We start from the raw sequence: 19,391 nt of genomic DNA on the forward strand, positions 1-19,391 counted from the left end.
CAAGTATTCTTGCCTGGAGAATTCCACGGACAGAGGGAGCTGGCGGGCTACAGTCCATGGGGTCGCAAAGACTGGACACGACTGAAGCGACTTAGCACAAGCACCCAAGTGGGGAGGGCTTAGAGGGGTGTCTCTGACACTTCTGACATAAGTGTCTCTGACGCTCCAAGAGCTTGCCCTGCTCTGCTGTCAGCCAGGCTGCTCTTTCTTTTCTTCTTTGGCCGAGGCGCGCCGCTTGTGGGGTCTTAGCCGACTCATTTGAAAACACCCTGATGCTGGGAAAGACTGAAGGCGGGAGGAAAAGGGGACGACAGAGGATGAGGTGGTTGGATGGCATCACCCACTCGATGGACTGAGCCTGAGCAAGCACTGGGAGTTGGTGATGGACAAAGGAACCTGACGGGCTGCAGTCCATGGGGCCGCAGAGTCGGACACGACTGACCGACTGGACTGGACTGAACTGAGCTGAGTTCCCCACCAGGGAACTGAACCCGCGCCCTCGGCAGTGATCGCGAGGAGTTCTCCGCGTGACCTTTGGTTGCTGGGCATTCGCTTCTGGGAGGTCCCGGCTTGGAAGGGTGAGCGCGGGCTCGGGGCGCGCGCGAGGCTGGCCGGGGCCACCGGGCTACCTTCTTCCGGGGAGTGTGTCCCCGACAGTCCGGGGGTGCGGGCCCGCAGTGTCTGCGGGAGCCTCCCGAAGGCAGGAGCTCCGCGGGGGCGCGGCGAGAGCCCCCGGATCACCCCCAGCACCCTCAGCGCGCTGGACTCGGGCGTCGCCTCCTAGCCCGGGCCCTGCGCCGGGCGCGGCCTGAGGAGGGCGCAGCGCCGACAGGGAGGGTGCCCGGGGGTGGGGCGGGGCGGGGCTGGACGGGGCGGAGCGGGCGGACCCGAGGTCCCGGGCCGCCGCGCGGGCAGCAGAGGCCGCAGAGCGGGCCACCGTCCCCCGCCCTCCGCGCCATGGCACCGCGCGCCCGGCGGCGCCGCCCGCTGCCCGCGCCGCTGGCGCTGCTGGCGCTGCTCGGCCGGCTGCAGGTAAGGAGGCCGCCCGCCGCCCGCGCCCCGCGCCGGGCGCCCTGCGCGCCCTCCTCCGCGCGGCCGGGGGCTCCGAGACCCGCACGGAGCCTGGGGGCTGAGGATCTGGGGGGAGAGCCACGGCGGGTGCGGTCGGACTGTGGGAGGAGGGAACCGGGAGCCTCAGGGATGCTGGGGTGCTGCGGGACCCCGGCACCCGAACGCGGACGAGGGGCCCCCGCACGATCGCTGCCGCGGAGACAGCGGCGTAGACACGTCCCCTTCCCCTGCGGACGGACTCGAGAGAAAACTTCAGAACCGCAGGCAGCGCCCAAGTTAACCAACCGTCCTAAGTAGGATTCTCCTTTCGGGCCATTCTGAGCCCCGGTCCTTAACTCTACCTGCGCCTCACTCCGTCTCCCCACCTCCGCTTGGCGGCTGTCGGAAGGTGGACTGGCTGATGCTTGCCCCTTGCGGGGGTGTCCATCCAGAGCGCGCGCTGAGACCGGGTTTGGTAGTTTAGTGGCTCAGATGGTAAAGAATCCGTCGGCAGTGCAGAAGACCCTGGGTTCTCCTTCCAGAGTTCCATCCCCGGGTCGGGAAGATCCCCTGGAGAAGGGCATGGCAACCCACTCCAGCATTCTTGTCTGGCGAATCCCATGGACAGAGGAGATTTTTTTCTGAAAAAGGAAATCAAAAAAAAAAGAAAAGAAAATCAGAATGTTTTCCTACGTTCCCCTCTTTCTGTAAATCTCCCTTCTCCCCTCCAGTTCCACTGCCCCCACCGCACTCCCACAAACCTGCAAGCAGTTCAAGAACCACCGGCTCAGGTTCCGGACCAGAATGACACAGAGTCACTTCTCAGAACCCCTGTGATGATACTGGGACAAAATAGTCTTCACAGTTGGAAAAACCAACGCACCCGGGGTGCTTGAAGTCAGTCGGGGAGCCGGTCTGTAGGGCGCTGCTCTCCGGGTGCTGAGCGGGCGGGCAGGCGGGGCAGGGGGCGGCCTCAGCGCGGCCAGGCCCCGCTGGGTCTCCAGCCCGGGAGCAGCCCGGGACTCCCCTCTGCGGCCTTTCCCCTCGAGTCCCGGGGGCTGTTCAAGACTCAAGGGGGCTGAGGGGACCGGGAAACCGAATTCCCCGATCCGGGTTCCCTCCCCATCCCAAGCCCTCCGGAAGAAATTTCTCTATGGGATCACTTGGTCCAGTTGCCAGGTGAATAAAAGCAGGTACTGGTTTTCTGTCCCCTGGAGGAGAGCTATAGTGTGGGAAAGCCAGCCCCACAGTCCTCTGACAGCCTGTCCCCTTGGAAGTCCCTTAGAGGGCAAGTGCTGGTGGCTTTCTGCTTTCAGCAGTTTCAGATTCCCCTGCTCTGTAAAGACTGGCTTCGGCTCTTGCTGACAGCTTCCAGAGAGAACAGCACTTCTAGGGCTGTGTTTGGAGTGAGGAGAGATGGCAAACCAACCTGGGACTAGAGCCTGGACAGAAGTACAGGCTGTGGGCTGGAGCAGACGGTTCTCTTGGAAGACGTGGCCTGTTCCCTTTCTGCCTAAGGGAGCCTCCGGGAATGGCTGAGGGCAGGGAAGCCGGGAAAGCCTGAAGGCATTTTCTCATTGTAAGCACTTTAGGTGTTGCTTAATGAAGTGTTCAACAGGTTGGACAGGTGTGCTGCTTTATTTAAACCACAGGAGGAGGGCTCCAGGGAATAGCTAGCCACCTGAGAAAACCCTGCTCACTACACAGCTTTAAAAAAAGAAAAACACCTCACAGTGTTAATTGCAAAAACTTCATATGTACATATATGTGTACATGTAGTGCTGTAGGTTCTAACATTGACAGCAATTGCTATCAAAACATTTCTTTCTCAGGACTTCCCTGGCAGTTCAGTGGTTAAGACTCCATGCTTCCAATGCGGGAGACATGGGTTGGATCACAGGTAGGGGAACTAAGATCCCACACGCCTCACGATGCAGCCAAAAAAAAAAAAAAAAAAAAAGCCAAAATACCCATTTATTTCTCAGAGCTATCTTTCAGCAAGTACTGTCTACTCTCCCCAACCATCCCGCCCTTTCCCTTTGAGCTGCATGAATTATGTGCATTTTTAAATCATACCTAAACGGGAAACGGGGCTTCCCAGGTGGCTCAGTGGTAAAGAATCTGCCTGCCATGAAGGAGACTGGGGGTTTAATCCCTGGGTCGGGAAGATCCCCTGGAGAAGGAAATGGCAACCCACTCCAATATTCTTCCCTGGAGAATTCCATGGAGAGACAAACTGGCAGGCTACCGTACATGAGGTCACCAAGAGCTGGACGCAGCTCAGCAACTAAACACCAACAGGAAGCAATGGAAGGGTGCTGGGACAGCTCCGATCAAGTGACAAGTGACGTGTGTGCGTCTAGTCTCCCCAGCGCAGACGCGTTGATTCTGAGCGGGGGTGGCCGTGGCTCCCTGCAGAAACTGGGGTTCCAAGAGCCATCCTGCAGGTACGGCTGCTTTGGGCCCACCTGGTCTGTTCAGAGAGAGGAATTGCCTTGGTGGTTAGTTCTCACCCGCTAGGCAAGGCCTGAAGAACTGTTTAGTGTGGGGCGTGGCGGAGGTATCGCTTTTGTAAAATAGTTGGCAAAAACAGCTTCCAGAAAGGGCCTTATCTGCAAGCATTGTATTTTGTTCCATGAACATTATATTAAATCAATTTAAACGTACCTGGAAGGCTGTAAGGTTTGCCTTTTAAAACATCTCTGCGATTGTATCTCTGTGTGTCTGTGTCAGTGAGGGCATTTGAGTTCAGACAGAAGAGTGTTTGTCTACAGAAAGAAAAACACTGAAAACTTCTATGTTGATCATTCTGCTGTTAGAGTTGAGAAATTATAGGACAAGACTGTGTTCATTGAGGTCATTGATCACACAGCCGTGTTTATCCCTAGTAATCCAAGACCTAAGGGCAGAGTCGCTCATACCCGGGCCAGCAAGTGTATTTGGTATTTGGGATGTAAAGCCTTGTTCTGGGGAAATGCACAGCCAAGACACAGCTGGGTCTTCACTGTCGGGTCCAGAGGACAAGGCGGGCGAAGAGTAACACCTTCTGTACACGAAGCGGTGCAGGGAAGGAAGGAGGGATACAGCTGGAGGAACCAGGAAGGGCTTCGGAGCAGGACGCTCCCGAGGCCATCTTGGAAGGACGGCTGGGAAATCAGGGGTCAGAGGCAGTTGGGGAAGAAAGCTCTCTATTGGAGAAGATGGCTTGAATGGTTTAGGCCTAAAGCAATCTTGCCAAGAAAAGAAAACCCACATATTTTTATGACTTTATGGATAGCAAATAGCACTCTGTAAAGCTAGCTGAAGGAAGCCTGCCACAGACAGGGCAGTAAACATTTGCAGTGTTTGAGATAACACTTGTGTGGCCCTCATTGAGGTGGCAAGGTAGACTAATCAGGAACAGAGAGGTCGTGGGCCCTGGAAGGCCCGTGGGGAGACCCCGCAGAGGAAATCCCCTGGGTGGGGCTGCAGGGCTCCTGGGTGCCCGCCCTGGCCCAACAATCTCCCTGCCCCACCGGCCCATCCTAGCGGGAAGACCTGGCCGTGTGTTCCTACTTTGTTTAGAGAGTCACAGACTCCGGGATCAGCGTCCTTTTCGTTGGTTTTGTTGATCACAGATATTTCGAATGCCCCCGCCACCCCCCACCCCCGCCCCGGTATTTCCTTCCCACCACTTCCCCTGAAAATGGCACATCTGTAATCTGAACGTATTCTCTGTGTTGATAAGGAAATATGAGTTTGCTTTTACAGTTATCTACCAGAAATTCTTATGCCAGGAAAACTGAAACAATAAAGGTGTATCTTTGAAGGTCAGTAAATCAGTGTTTTATGAGGCCATGAAAAGGGGAGTTCCAAGCCAGGGCCTCCTTTGCAGAGAGTGCTGTTTGAAGAAGGAGCCACGTGAACTTTCTCTGCCAGCTCAGTATTAAAATTCCCCCCATGCTGTTTTCCTATTTTTGAAGTGCATGGGAAAAGAAAGCGGTGTGTTTTCCGCATGTGTGTCCAGAGGAAGCTGGCGGGCCGTCTTGCTGTGGATGTGGATCTGCATCCCGCCTAGATGGTCCTCAGCTCTCCAAGTGACTCACGCCCCAGGGAACCCACCCTTGGGCCAGGGGGGCTGGTGGACAGCCATGGCCTGTCTGCTGTCTGCTGTCTGCCTGCAGAGTCCGGACCCCAGCCCGCAGGAGAAACACCCGACCCCACCTCAGTCACCCCCCGCCGCAGTGGGTGGGATTGGGATCCCCGCCGACAGCTGATTTTCCTTCCCACCACCCGTACCTTCCCAATCACTCCAGCTGCCATCTGGGAGCTTAGACATTCAGTCATCTCAGAGTCTTTGTGACCCCATGGACTGTAGCCTGCCATGCTCCTCTGTCCATGGGATTCTCCCGGCAAGAACACTGGAGTGGGTGCCACTTCCCCACTCAGGAAGGAACCCGCGTCTCCTGTCTCCTCCACTGGAGTGCGTGGCCCTGGCCTCTTCCAGGAGATCTTCCCCACCCAGGGATTGAACCCGCGTCTCCTGTCTCCTGCATTGGCAGGTGGATTCTTTACCACTAGCGCCACCTGGGAAGCTCCAAGCACCGAGCTGCCTCGTGGGACCCACTGCTAGAAACAGATTAAACTCAGCTCCTTTCCGCCCCAAACCCAGCCTCTGAGCCTGAAAACCCCAGAGTGAGACGGTGGACTTGGGCAGAACAGAAGACCCGGTGGGAGTGATTTCTCAGAGAGCTCGTGGGCTTGGCGCTGAGCGGGAGGCGCGGCCCGCCGGTATCTCTGCCCTCCATCCGCGGGCGCTGTCAGTCTGTTTCCTGGCGGGGGCCCGGCCTGCCGGCTCCCCAGCCCTCCCCCTCCCTGGCCCTGCTGAGCTAAGGCAGCCCCGTCAGCATTTAGGCGCTCGCCTGCGTGGATGTGTGCTCACGACCCAGCTGTCCGCGTCCTGTGGGCCAGCAGTGACCTCCAGCCTCAGGTTTCCGTGGGCTGCCATGTTCAGGGTAAGAAAGAAGACTGTGTTGAACGTGTTCATTTAGCTCAACAAAAGGAGCGCCTCCTCCCGGTGGGACGCCAGGAGAGCAGGCCCAGCCCTGGTCTCCCGGCGCCGCTGAGTCTAGCCGCGAGCAGACGGAACGCGACGGGACCCGTGCGTCCCCGGAGCGCGCTCAGAGTGCGGGTGCGCGCCCAGGGCAAGAGGGCCTTCACCGGCTTGGAGGCGTCGGGGGAATGGCCCCACTTTCTTGCCGTGCACGTCTAAGGCGCAGAAAGAGGGCGAGGGGGCGGCCTGGGCGGGGGTCTGAGGCTGGTGGGCGCCCTGCCTGGCGGTGGGAGCGGCTGGGGGATAACAGGGGTGGACGGAGTCCAGTGTTTGGGGTGACTCCAGAGGGCCGTGTTCCCGGGCTGCCAGGGCAGGTGGCGAGAGGGAGGCCGAGAAGGGCTTTATGTGCAAATAGTCTAGGTTTTACCCCCGCGTGTTGTGTGCTGGGGAGGGACGCGCGTCAGATCTGCAGGTTGTGGGGAGCAGCGCCATGGGGAACGGGGGTGGGTCCCCAGGGGGCGGGAAGGAGGCCAGGGCTCCTGCTCTGGGGAGGAACTTGGAGAAGCTTGAATGGGGTCAGGAAGGTGGGGAGAGAAAGGAGGCAAGTGCAGGGTGCCCCGAGGTGTGCCAGGTGCTGAAGACACAGGGGCAGAGGATGTGGTCGCACCTATTATTTAAAAATATATATATATGATAGATGTCAGGACAACACAGCTGACCATTTGCGTGATCCTTTTGCACAGTTTATTAAGGAAACTTCTTAGTCCAAATCCAAGTCAAATCAGTTTCAGTTGCAAGTAAAGGATTTTTCCCCTAAACAGTAAAGAAGAATGCAGTGTAGGATATGGAATCCCATTTGCTTCGGATTGTTGTACTGGGAAGCAAAATTCCTTAGAGCCCCTAGAGGTAAAAACAAGCTAAGAGCCCCAAGGCACTGCAGGAAATTTGTGTGCCTTAGAATTCAGAGCCATTTCCTGGCCTAAAGGTGTCTTTGAATCAGAGGATCAGGATATAGGCAGAGTTTGAAAACTCAGGACTACAGAGATAAGCGGCCGGGGGTCCCCTGAGTCCATCATCAGGGCTGGCGTGACCTACCCCGTGGTCTTCTACAGTGCCCTCGGCGCACCCACCCCCAGCCCAAGCCGTGTTTACCTTGGACGGCAGCTGGGCAGAGCTCTTTCTCCTGCAGGAGGCCCCTTTTCCTGGTGGCTGTCGGTGCCTCAGCTGAGTGTTTCTCTTCCACTCTGCCTGCCCCCTCTGCACCCCCACCCCCAAAAGCCCTGGCCTCACAGGTGACACAGAGGCCCTCCTGGCACAGGCAAAGGCAGAGAGCTGCCAGGTCTCCAAGTGGCAGGAAGAACCGTCGGCAAAAAAACGACCCTTTGGGTTCATTGGAATAATAATAACTCATGACATTTCCTGTTCAGTGTTCAGAGTACAAGAACCACTTCCTCCAGCCACCAGAAATTTGAAGACTTTCCATGAAAAATGAGGAAGAAAAACTCTTTAACATGTTGTGAACGTGATGGCTGAACCTGGGAGGCGGGAAGAGAACACGGGTTCTGTCACACAAGTCCTGTCTGCACCACGGCCTCTGCCAGCTCCATTCTCCTTACTTCCCCCAAATAGGAAGTGAACCTTTTTTCTGAGGTTCTGACTCTTTAAAAACATTTGCTCCTCTCTGCAATGTGCATGCATGCACGCTAAGTCCTTTGGTCGTGTCCTATGCTTTGCGACCGCGTGGACTATAGCCCGCCAGGCTCCTCTTTCTGTGGATTCTCCAGGTAGGAACACTGGAGTGGGTTGCCATGCCCTCCCCAGGGGATCTTCCTGATCCCAGGATTGAACCCGAGTCTGTTATGTCTCCTGCATTGGCAGGCAGGTTCTTGACCACTGGCACCACCTCACTGAAAACTGTGCCCTTAAGTAGCACAGACAGCTGCCAAGAGCCTGTCCAGTTGAAAAACTTGTCAGGGGCTCTCAGTTTTGTACCCAGGGTAGAAAAGCAGCATCACGTCTGAAACATTCATGTTAATGGAGACTCTGGTCCCTGTTTCAAGCCTAGTGGGGATTGATCACATCTGCCCTGGTTCTGCCGCGCATCCTTCAACAATTCTCAGCGGCTGGAACGTCCCTGTGGCCCTAAATCTAGTACTGTCTCATAGTTCGACCCGGTTCCTCGCATTTGCTCTGTTTGGGGGTGAAGATCCGCTGGCCACTGTCTCTATTTTCGTGTTTCTCTCGTTGAAGACCGTCAGCCCACTACTTCCTCTCACTCAAGTTATTCATGCGACTTCCTTTAACCTCGCTGTCAGCTTCTTTCCTTTCAATTCTCTGGATCCTGGCTTTGCAGTTCCAGGAGGTGCTCTGGAAAACAGAACTCCCCTCTGCGCCCGGGCCCCAGAACACCCCTGCCTCGTATTGAGGCTGAGACCGCCCGTCTGCGTCCCTGGCAGTTAAGCGGGTCAACAGCTGCCCGGAGGGTTGAGCCAGGTGCCTAGGGCGTGCAGGGCAGGACAGGGGCCAAGGAAGCCTCTGGGCCTGGACGGACGTGATGCCAAGCGGGAGAAAACCAAGGCCTGGCTGGTGTCTAAGACCCGAGCCGGCCAGGTGGGGGCGGCCTGGACCCTGGGAGCTGAGGAATGCATGTCCCCAGGCCCGGACATCAGACACCCTGTGGGTGGGACCCTCCATCGGTGTCACCCCCTCCGCAGGGGATTCTGAGGCACGCTGGAGTTTGAGACCTGCTGCTGTAGACGTCGGATGCCACGGAACGATTTTGAGCTCCGAGCTAAAGGAGTATTGCCTGATGACTGCCTTAAACGCACCTGCCACCTGTCAAAGCCCTCCCGTGTGCCTGGCACGTGCTAGGTGCTACTCGCAGAGGTCTAATCCCCACTCCAGCTCACCGGGAAGACAGGACTAATGCCCAGGACCCCATGAGAACGGCGCGTTCAGGGCAGGCGTCAGCCCCGGGGCGCGGCCCTCACCCCGCAGGGAAGCCGCGTCTGCGGTTGCTGCGTGACAGGCAGGGCTCAGACAGGGAGAGCCCCAGGCCTGGGGCGTGCAGAGAGAAGCAGGCTCCTTAGGGCTTGGGGAAATAGCACCGCCGGTCTGCATCTGTGGGACCCGCTCGAGGAGGTTCATCTGCGGAGGGCGCTCTGTTGTCGGCTGTCACCGAGCAGAAGCGGAAAGGCTGTGACTTGAAGGCTGGGTTTAGGCGGGCACCCTGGGCAGCCTCAGCTCAGGGTCCATGTGCGGGTCGCTCCCTGACTCAGGAGGAAAAGAAATGTGACAGACTGAGTCACCGCTGCCACTTCCCGGCGCGAGGGCATCTCTGACTGCGGGCAGCCCTGGGGTGCCGGGAAGAAGCTGTCCTGTCCCCGCTGGGCCAGGCACTCCAGCCCTGCCCTGCGTTTGTCAGGACGTCCCGGGCGTGTTCATCCCCTTCTGCCGCCCCCCAGGCTCTGTCCTCCGTGTGGGGGGCTGGGGGGGCCCCTTCTGAGGAGCTTAGGTTTTCCTTATTCCAGTCCGGGTCCCTGTGCCCAGGTCACCGAGGTCCTATTTATGTGTCTGGTTACAAATGACCAAAGCACCAGATGGTGGGATGGCATCACCGACTCCATGGACATGAACTTAGGCAAACTCTGGGAGCTCGTGAGGGACAGGGATGCCCGGCGCGCTGCAGGCCATGGGGTCGCAAGGAGTCGGACACAACTGAGCGACTGAACAACAGCCAAAGCCCTAGAATGGGCAGCTCGTCATCGTAACTAAGTGGGGTGATCCTTGGGACGAGGGATGCGGGGGTGATGGGCGCCCGCTGCTCTGCGCCCGCACGGTGAGTCCAGGGCGTCCCGGGGGGGCCGTCGTGTGAGAGGCCCTCTCCCGACGGCAGCGGGAGCAGCCGCATGTGGGCCAGGTGGGCCTGCCTTCCGTCCCGTTCGAGAGCGAATCCGAGCCCAGGAAGGGATTTCCGATCTTGGTCTGGCCTCCCGTTCGCCCCAGGGTGTCTCTGACTCTGCCCCGATTGGTGGAGCCCTTTTGAGCCCGTGCTGAGGAGCGTGAATCTGATTCAGAACTCGTAGGAAACCATTACAGTTTTCTGTAAGGGGAAGTTGTAAGATCACAATCAGTCCTTCAGGAAATATTATTCATAATTTACTGAGAATTTGAGCATTTGCTGCATGCCTGGCACTGTGCCACTCTGCTTATCACGCACGGTCTGAGTGGGCCACCTTGTCTCTTGGTGAGGAAGAAGGGAGCTAGGGAAGATAAGGAAGGGAGAGCCTCGAGCGCGGTGCCCGGCCAGCGGGAGACGTTCAGTGAGGACCTGCTCTGCCCTTCGCCCCCTCCCGCCGCGCGGCATCTGCGCGGTGGTGGGCGCGGCAGGGCTCAGGGTCCCTCGTGCGGATGGAGATGACGGTGCAGAGCCCGGAAGTGCTCTCGGGCCCTTCCTTTGGCTCTCGGGCCTTGAGGCCGTCTCTGACCTTGCTCCTCCAGCACCAGCAGTGTCGGCATCACCTGGGACTTGTTAGAAAACCTGCATCTTTATGAGAGGTTCAGGTGGCTCGCTTGCGCAGTGAGGCTGAGAAGCGCTCGTCTCTGAACAGTGTAGGCGAGTCAGATTCCCGTACCTGGCACCGTGCAGCGCTCAGAGGTGTTGAGTATCCTGGGTGGTTGAGTTCGTGTGTGTTTCTTTTTAAGTGTAGCTCACTTGTGGCTCAGACAAGAGAAGGTGGAGCTCAACTATGTTCAGGAAAGAAAGGAAGAGGGACGAGTTCAGCCAAGTCCAGGAATGGCCCTGGACCTGGGCTCTAAGTCTTGAAAAGCGAGGCAGAGGAAGGCTGTCGAGTGTGGCAGTGACTGTACCAGAGAGGGGGCCGTGGTGCTCCCCTCCCAGCCGCCGAGATGGGGAGAGTCTCCCCCCGGCGGCTCCCCAGGGCCCAGGGTCCTGTGGGCACCGGCTCAGCACCCGGAGCGGGCTTCATCCTGCCTTGAACCTGGAATCGAGCCGAAGTCCTAGGATGTGACCCCAGGAGGCTGCCCCCGGAGGCTGTGAGATGTGTGGGGGGTTAGGGCCTCGTGGCTCAGTGGCCCTGGACAGGCTCCCCAGGAGAGGCGGGCTGTGCGCCTGGCAGGCGGGGTACAGCTGGCGATGGATGGCCCAGCCGGGGCGGGGAGGGCGCAGCGAAGCTGGGGGTCAGGGTTGACCCAGGGGCGGGCGGGCTCGCCAGAGTGGCATGGGGGGAGGTCCGAGGCCCGGGGGTCGCAAAGACAGCCAGTGCGCTCACTGAAGGTCCTGAGCAGGGGGTGACCCCGAAAGTGACGTGGGGGGCAGGCAAGTGGGGGAGGTGGGGAGTGTGCGGTTGACTGGGAAGAGGAGGAACACAGAAACCCACCTTAGATCTGGGGGAGAATGGGTGCGTGGGATGCTTGTACATGTATGGTTGAGTTCACTGTTCACCCCAGCCTGTCACACCATTGTTTGGTTATCAGCCGTGCCCCACTACAAAAGAGAAAGTTTAAAAAGCAAAACCGCCAGTGACCCTCAGCGTGACTGTGAGAGGAGACAGTCCGGGCGGCTGAGACCTTCTAGCACAGGGCTGAGCACTCCAGGTGTGAGACCTTCGCTTAAATGACAGTGGCCCGAGTGGGGAGTCAACTGATCGGCCTTGCTGACCCGGGCCGAGGGTTGAGCAGGACCGCAAGGCTGGAAGGGACAGGGCGAGGGGCCGCGCGGTACGCTTCCGGCCTCGGTCCTGGGCAGGGCCGCTGGCGAGATGGCAGAAGTGGATGGGGGCGGGCCGGGGCAGGTGTGGGGGCCTGGGGAGCCCTGAGGGGCCTTCATCTTGGTCTAACCCATCTCTGACCTTGGCGCTCGACTCGCAGCAGTGCTGGCATCACCCGAGAGCCTGTTAGGAGTGCAGACCCCACCCCAGACCCGCCCACCGAGCGGCGCCTTTGCATTCATTTTCCAGGTCACGCTGTGCACACTTAAGCAGCAGGCCTGGGGCTTCCCGGGCGCAGTGGGGACGTCACCTCCCCGTGCAGGGGGTGCAGGCTGACCCCTGGTCAGGGGGCTAAGATCCCGCACCCTGTGGCCGAAAACCCAAAACGGAAGGCAGAGGCCACATTGTAACAAGTTCAAAAAACACTTTAAAATCGGTCCACATCAAAAAAGGCTGAGCGCCAAAGAACTGATGCTTTTGAACTGTGGTGTTGGAGAAGACTCTTGAGAGTCCCTTGGACTGCAAGGAGATCCAACCAGTCCATTCTGAAGGAGATCAGCCCTGGGAGTTCTTTGGAAGGAATGATGCTGAAGCTGAAACTCCAGTACTTTGGCCACCTCATGCGAAGAGTTGATTCATTGGAAAAGACTCTGATGCTGGGAGGGATTGGGGGCAGGAGGAGAAGGGGACGACAGAAGGTGAGATGGCTGGATGGTATCACTGACTCGATGGACGTGAGTCTGGGTGAACTCCGGGAGTTGGTGATGGACAGGGAGGCCTGGCGTGCTGCGATTCATGGAGTCGCAGAGTCGGACACAACTGAGTGACTGAACTGAACTGAACATCAAAAAAAAAAAAGGTAGAACAGGAATTGTTTTTTGAAAAGGAAGCAGGCCAGGGCAATCTAGCCCCTTCCCTGGCTCCTTTGGGGTCTAAAGGCCTTATTAGCCGGGTGCACTCCCACCATGGGCTTCCCTGGTGGCTCAGCTGGTAAAGAATCTGCCTGCAATGTGGGAAACCCAGGTTCAACCTCTGGTTCAGGAAGATCCCCTGGAGAAGGGAATGGCTACCACTCCAGTGTTCCTTCCTGGAGAATCCCATGACAGAGGCTGCAGTCCACGCGGTCACAAAGAGTCAGACGTGACTGAGGACTGACACGTCACTTCCCCCAAAGAGCAGAGCAGAGCCTCGCAGGGCCCTGGGCACCCAGCAGAGCAGCGTGAGCTGAGAAGCTCGGGTCCGTAACGGTTACTGCAGGGAAGAGGAGAAAGGAGCTCTCCTGTCAAATGAATAAAAGTTAAAACAAAAAATTCAAGAATGGCAAAGAAAAAAAAAACCCTCCACACTGGGAGAATAAAGGGGGCATTCACAGAGCCTGGGCGGGTTGGTGTGAGGACGAGTCACCCACCCTAATCGCGCTGTTTAGGGAACAGACGTTCCCGCTGCTGCAGGTAGCGCACAGCTGCAGACTTGCTTCACCCCTCATCTCCCAGAAGACAAAGACACTTGCAATTAAAGTTTTGAAATGCAAGGTTATTTCTTCATTTTCCCTTGGGCCATATGTTTTCTAGGAGCAGAGATAATACATGCATTGTGAGCCGAGTAAGAAAGAGAGATGAGCAGAAATCAATAGACCTTTGATATGCTCTTGTCTGAGTAAGATTTTTTTTTAATGAGCTTATCTGGAATCAAGGTGATCAGGGGGGAAAAGATGCTGATGGGGCCATAAAACCAACTTTCAAGACAGCTCGTGAAGTCGACTGTATTGTTTGGTAGATCGAAATGGTGACTATGCCAAGACTTCTAAAAGGCCACAATTACTCTACATTTTTACGGTTTTTTTTTTTTCCAGTTAAATCTGACCTGAGTCAGATTTTTGTTTCTGTGTGCAGTATCTATTTTTAAAAAATCTCATAGCAAAATGGTTAAGATAGTAAATTTTGTTATGAGTATTTTATCTCGGTTAAACTTTAAAATTAAAAAAGTCTTATGACAAATTATTTCCTCCCTGATGATAAAAATAGCACGGAGTGCTTATTATTTCAAGTGTTATGTCCACTGGGAACCTGCAGTCTGTACCTCACAGTCCTGAAGCAGCAGGTACATGTTAACTCGTGATGCGGATAAACTATGTCACCAGTTGTGTGGATTTAGACTTCCCGTTAACCTGACTTGTTCCCTCACTTCATGCAGGTCTCCACTCAAAAGTCACCTTATCAGTGAGGCTCCCCTCATAATTCCATCACCTTATCCTGTTTCATTTTTCCATCGTGATCATTCCAGCCAGATTCCATTGCATGTTTGCTTCCTGTCATTCTTCTCCCAAGGACTGTAAGCAAGGACTCTCTCTGGCTAATATCTACCATGTCCACAAAACTTAAAATTGTCTCTGGCACATAGGATGTGTTCAATCAGCATTTGGGGAGTAAATGAATGCAGTGTGTTCCACTTTTAGGTTGTAAACTGGCCAAGCACGTCTTACTTAAATGCTAAACCTCCTTGATTATTTTCTAGAGAACCACGCAGTGATGCTGTTTAGATTGGGAAAGTTTTTCTTCAATAGGACACTCAAGGATTTCTTTCAAGATGGTGAAAATGAATCCAAGGGTCCTACAGCCCTCTGGTAACCATTCTGGTCCTATATAATGAGTCAGTCTTGTTGACAGCTAAGTCTAGTCCCGTGCACAAGTCTGGGCAAAATGAAATCACCCCATAAGAATGGATAAAGGAATTAGGCAGATATTTCTCTAAAAGTGGCCGATAGGCACATAAAATAGATATTCAGCATCATTGATCATTAGGGAAATGCAGGTCACAAGCACACTGAGTGGCCCGTGGCTAAGGTTCGGTGCTCCCAATGCAGGGGGTCCAGGTTCGGTCCCTGCTCCATGAACTAGATCCCACATGCTGCAACTAACAGCTAGTGCTGCAAATACACAAATTAATTAATTATGAAAAACCACTCTCATTAGGATCACTTACCAAAAGAAATGAAAAGTAACAAGTGTTGGCAAAGACATGGAGAAGCTGGAAGCCTCGTGCGTTTCTGCTGAAAGTGTCAGTCACTCAGTTGTGTCCGTTTCTTTTTTGACCCCGTGGACTGTAGCCCTCCAGGCTCCTCAGTTCAAGGAGTTCTCCAGGCAAGAATACTGGAGTGGGTTGCCACTCCCTTCTCCAGGGATCTTCCCTACCCAGGGATTGAACCTCTGTCTCCTGCACTGCAGGCAGATTCTTTACCAGCTGGTGCATTTCTGCTGGGAATGGATTAAGACAGTGCAGAAACCGTGGGGGGATGCCTGGCAGCTCCTCTAAGAGCTGAACACGGAAAGACTGTGTGACTCGGGTGTGACTCCAGAGAACCGAAAGCAGCAACCTCAGCAGGTTCCTGTGTGCCGGTGCTCACTGCCGCTCACAGCAGCCCCGTCACAACAGGGAGATGGAAGCAACCCACACACCCACCCACAGACGGACGGCTAAGCAAACTGACTCATTCATACAATGGGGCATCATTCTGCCATCAAAAGGAACGAAGTTCCCACATACGCTACAACACGGACGAACCTTGAAGACCAGGCCAAGTGAAATAAGCCAGACACAGAGACAAGTCCTGTATGATCCCACTTACGCGGGGCGCCTAGAAAGTCAAGTTCACAGAGACAGGAGGCAGAAAGAGGTTGCCAGGGGCTGGAGGAAATATGGCAGTGTTCTTTAACTCCAGGGCTCCCAGACAGCGGTGAGAAGGAGGAGGTACTGTGTAGTGCCTAAGACAGTTTCTGTTTGGGGTGGCACGAATGTTCTGCGGAGACCATAGTGATGGTTGTACATCTGAGTCTAATTATCGCCACTAACTGTATACACTAAGAAATGGTTCAAATGGCAAATTATGTTATGTATATATATACGTGCATTTTGAAATATATACATAACATTTTTACTTTTCAAAGGGCTGACGTGAAAGAGCCAAATTTAGTGTTTCCAGATGGAGACAGCCCTTTATCCCCTCCCTAAAAAGAGCCTCTTTCTTCGCCCTCCTCCATGACTGAGACTCCCTGCCTCGTGCGCTCACACCTGCTTTTGGCCTGGCCGTCCCGTCACTGAGACGCTGGTCATCCCCCGATCAGACACTGTGCATCGTCAGAAGGAGCCTACGCCTTCTTATCGGCCTTTCTCACGCCACCACTCTCTGCAGTGTGCTCCAAGTGTGGGAAAGTGTGAGTCGCTCAGTCGTATCTGACTCTTCGACCCCATGGATGGCAGCCTGCCAGGCTCCTCTGTCCATGGGATTCTTCAGGCCAGAATATTGGAGTGGGTGGCCTCTTCCTCCTCCAGGGGATCTTCCCGACCCAGGGATCAAACCCTCGTCTTTTGCACTGGCAGGCGGGTTCTTTACCATCTGAGCCACCAGGGAAGCCCCAGGGTGCTGCTAAAAGGCCCCCCTTTCTTCCCCAGCTGCTACGTCCTCCTGGTCCACTCCCTGGCCCCCAGCCCCGGGGCCCGCACCCCTCGGGGTCTCCCTCCTCTCCTCCTCCTCCTGCCAAGCATCCTTGGCTCCTCTGCCCCTCACCCCTGCCCCCTAGCTTTGGGGTCCTCCTGCTAAGATCTCTTCCCCTGTGTCCCAGGCAGGGTGCCCTCCCCTTCCTGTTCCTGTGACCAGTGAGGGCTGTGTCCAGGCACTTCCTGGAACCTGATCTTCGGCAGACCAGGCCCTGCACCATTGTGGGGTCCCCACCTGCTAGTTTTCTCTCCTCAGTGCCTGTGGGGTCCGGCGCTGCACACTTTGAGACGGTGGGATGGGCCCACGGCCTTGTCCTACACAAGCCTGTCCCTTGCACGGGCATGTGAGAGCTCAGGAAAGGTGTTCTTGAAGGTGTGATGACAGTAGAGCTTTTTAAGAGATGGGTGCTTTCTGTCATTAAACCCTAGACCAAGCTGAAATTCCCCTTCTGGTCATACCACATGAAAAGTCACTTTACAAGGTAAGGCGGATGACTCAGGCAGAGAAGTGACTGGCCTTACTCTGGTGTCTGCAAGTGAGGAGGTCAGCTCCCAACCCCATTATGGGGAGTGGTCTGTATAAGGGGAGGGGGTGGATTCCTATTAGTGGTTTTCAGTGAGTCTAGTAGTTGACCAGCCGTGATGAGTGCCTTCAAGCTGAAGTTTTGAATACTCTTTACCGCTGGAAACATTCATAAAATGCATTTTAGAATGTCCTAAATCCCTCAGTAGCAGCTCAGTTATTAATACATTATCAATAGTAGTCACAATGTCATCCTTTTCTTCACATTCTTCTCAAACTAGACACATCTTTTCACGTTGTACCAATCAGAGAATAGTTGAGCCTCAATTTTAGCAGCAGAATTTTTTTTTTCAAGAGTCGATAATTTTTTTTTCAAGAGTCATATGTAAAATATGTTTCTGTAAATGCAATTGTGGCTTCCCTGGAGACTCTTTGGTAAAGAATCCACCTGCCGATGCAGGAGACGTGGGCTCAGTCCCCAAGTTGGGAATATCCCCTGGAGAAGGGAGTGACTACCCACTCTAGTCTTCTTGCCTGGGAAATCCCCTGGACAGAGGAGCCTGGCGGGCACGGGGTCTCAAAGAGTAGGACACCACTTAGCCACTAAACGACAACAAAAAAGGGAACTGGAGTATTCTAGATGTCAGGGAGCTTTCTGTTTAAACCCTCTGATTCTCTGTATTGCATCATGACTTAGACCATGCACCTGGCTTGTATAATGTGAGGTCTTCACACAGTTCAGTGGTCTCCCAGGGAGTGCTTAGGGTGATCTGTTGGGGTGCGTGGTTCAGTTCAGTTCAGTCACTCAGTCGTGTCCGACTCTGCAACCCCATGGACTGCAGTACGCCGGGCTTCCCTGTCCATCACCAACTCCCTGAGTTTACTGAAACTCACATCCATCGAGTTGGTGATGCCATCCAACCATCTCATCCTCTGTGGTCCCCTTCTCCTCCCTCCTTCAATCTTTCCCAGCATCAGGGTCTTTTCAAATGAGTCAGCTCTTCACATCAGGTGGCCAAAGCATTGGGGTGCACAGGAGATCCCCAAAGGCTGCCTATTTATTTTCTTCATCTCTTTCATCAGTAACATATCATCTTCACAGGTGCCTGTGTAATGTTCTGAAGTATGAAATGTGAAGCTTGGGTTTGTGCAAAGAAAAAGTGTGAGTTTTCCTCTGTAAACCGTGAGCTTGAAGTGCTGTCTGTTGAGTTTTTTAAAGTGGAAACATCTAGCAGGGCGTTTGGATATCCCTCGATTCTGACCCTGTTGACAGCAATCCCTGGCAGGATCTCCCAGCCCCTTTCTCAGCAGAAGCTTGGAGTCAGCTCACCCCACACCCAGCTTCGGCCGCCATCACCGACTGAAGCCCCAGACAGAAACCACCGCAGTGACTCTGGCCACCTGCCACGATCTCAGTCCCATGAGAAAGCACTGCTTTATGTGAAGTCAAACAGGCTGTAAAAAAAATAAACCTTTTCGATTAAAAACATGTTTTTTCTGGGAATCCCCTGGCTGTCCAGTGGTTAGGGCTCTGCAACTCCCACTGCAGGGGGCACAAGTTCGAGTCCTAGTGAGGGAACTAAGATCCTGCACATCTTGCAGAGAGGCAAAAAAAAACAAACCACGTTTTCCAGTCACCAGAAACACTCTGATGTCAGCTTGTGTGATCACGGCTGCTGCTAAGTCACTTCAGTCGTGTCCGACTCTGTGCGACCCCATAGATGGCAGCCCACCAGGCTCCCCCATCCCTGGGATTCTCCAGGCACAGCCAGGTTAAAACTAAACGGGGAAGGTGCATCCAGAAGCTGGCAGGGCTTCGGGATGTCCCTGCGAATCCCTGCTCTTCTGCACCCTCTTTCCTGTTTCTGCCAACACGCCTTCCCCTCCGTTCCCCCATCAGGGGACGATCTGATAGAAGGAACCTGGCTCGCCGATTCAGCCCAGGGGCGTGGTTAACCCCGCTGCCAGCGGCCACCAGCTAGGGCGCGCATCACTGAGGCCAAGTCGCTGGGGGACTGAGGTGGGGCCCCACCTCAGTCCCCCAGCGACTTGGCCTCAGCGGGAAGAAGCACAGGCTTCGTTTTCACTTGCCATTGCTGCCTTGCCGGGCTTTCCTGGTGACTCAGTAGGTAAAGAATCTGCCTGCAACATAGGAGACTTGAGTTCGATCCCTGGGTCAGGAAGATCCCCTGCAGAAGGAAATGGCCACCCACTCCAGCATTCTGGCCTGGGGAAGTCCCAGGGACAGAGGAGCCTGGCGGGCTACAGTCCGTGGGGTCGCAAAGAGTCAGACACGACTGAGCAACTAAATCACCACATCACTACATCATTTGCACAAATTGCCCCTTCGCATCCTCACTGCGGTCGGAGGGGTACAATGATTCGCCCCATTTTATAGGCAAAGAGACAGAGACTCAGAAGTGACTTATCCCCACCTTGTCCTCAGGTTGTAGAAAAGCAGACAGTTTTAAATGTCGGACCGACCTGGAAGTTCGGTTCGGAGAGCTGCCCTGGATGGAAGAGCCGTAATGGGAAGCCCGCCCCGCCCTTCCTGACCGGCGGA

At 55.3% G+C, this 19,391-nt stretch overlaps 1 protein-coding gene across 3 annotated transcripts in view; it reads left to right on the forward strand.

Moving 5' to 3' along the window:
* Nucleotides 1–877: 877 nt before the first annotated feature.
* TNFRSF11A (TNF receptor superfamily member 11a) overlaps nucleotides 878–19,391 on the forward strand; it is a 62,975-nt gene continuing 44,461 nt past the window's right edge. For 2 of the 3 annotated variants that reach the window (XM_086373710.1, XM_086373711.1), the window contains exon 1: nucleotides 878–1,032. In XM_086373710.1, the coding sequence (XP_086229836.1) occupies nucleotides 958–1,032 (75 nt within the window). In that variant the 5' untranslated portion in view covers nucleotides 878–957. Of the gene's footprint in view, nucleotides 1,033–4,822; nucleotides 6,045–19,391 lie in introns of those variants that run through there. The other variant, XM_086373712.1, reaches the window with a different exon arrangement.

Source organism: Bos grunniens, chromosome 24 (genome assembly GCF_055505025.1).
Source record: "Bos grunniens cultivar Pamir isolate PY7600 chromosome 24, Bosgru_T2T1.0, whole genome shotgun sequence".
In the NCBI taxonomy this organism is placed as follows: Eukaryota; Metazoa; Chordata; class Mammalia; order Artiodactyla; family Bovidae; genus Bos; species Bos grunniens.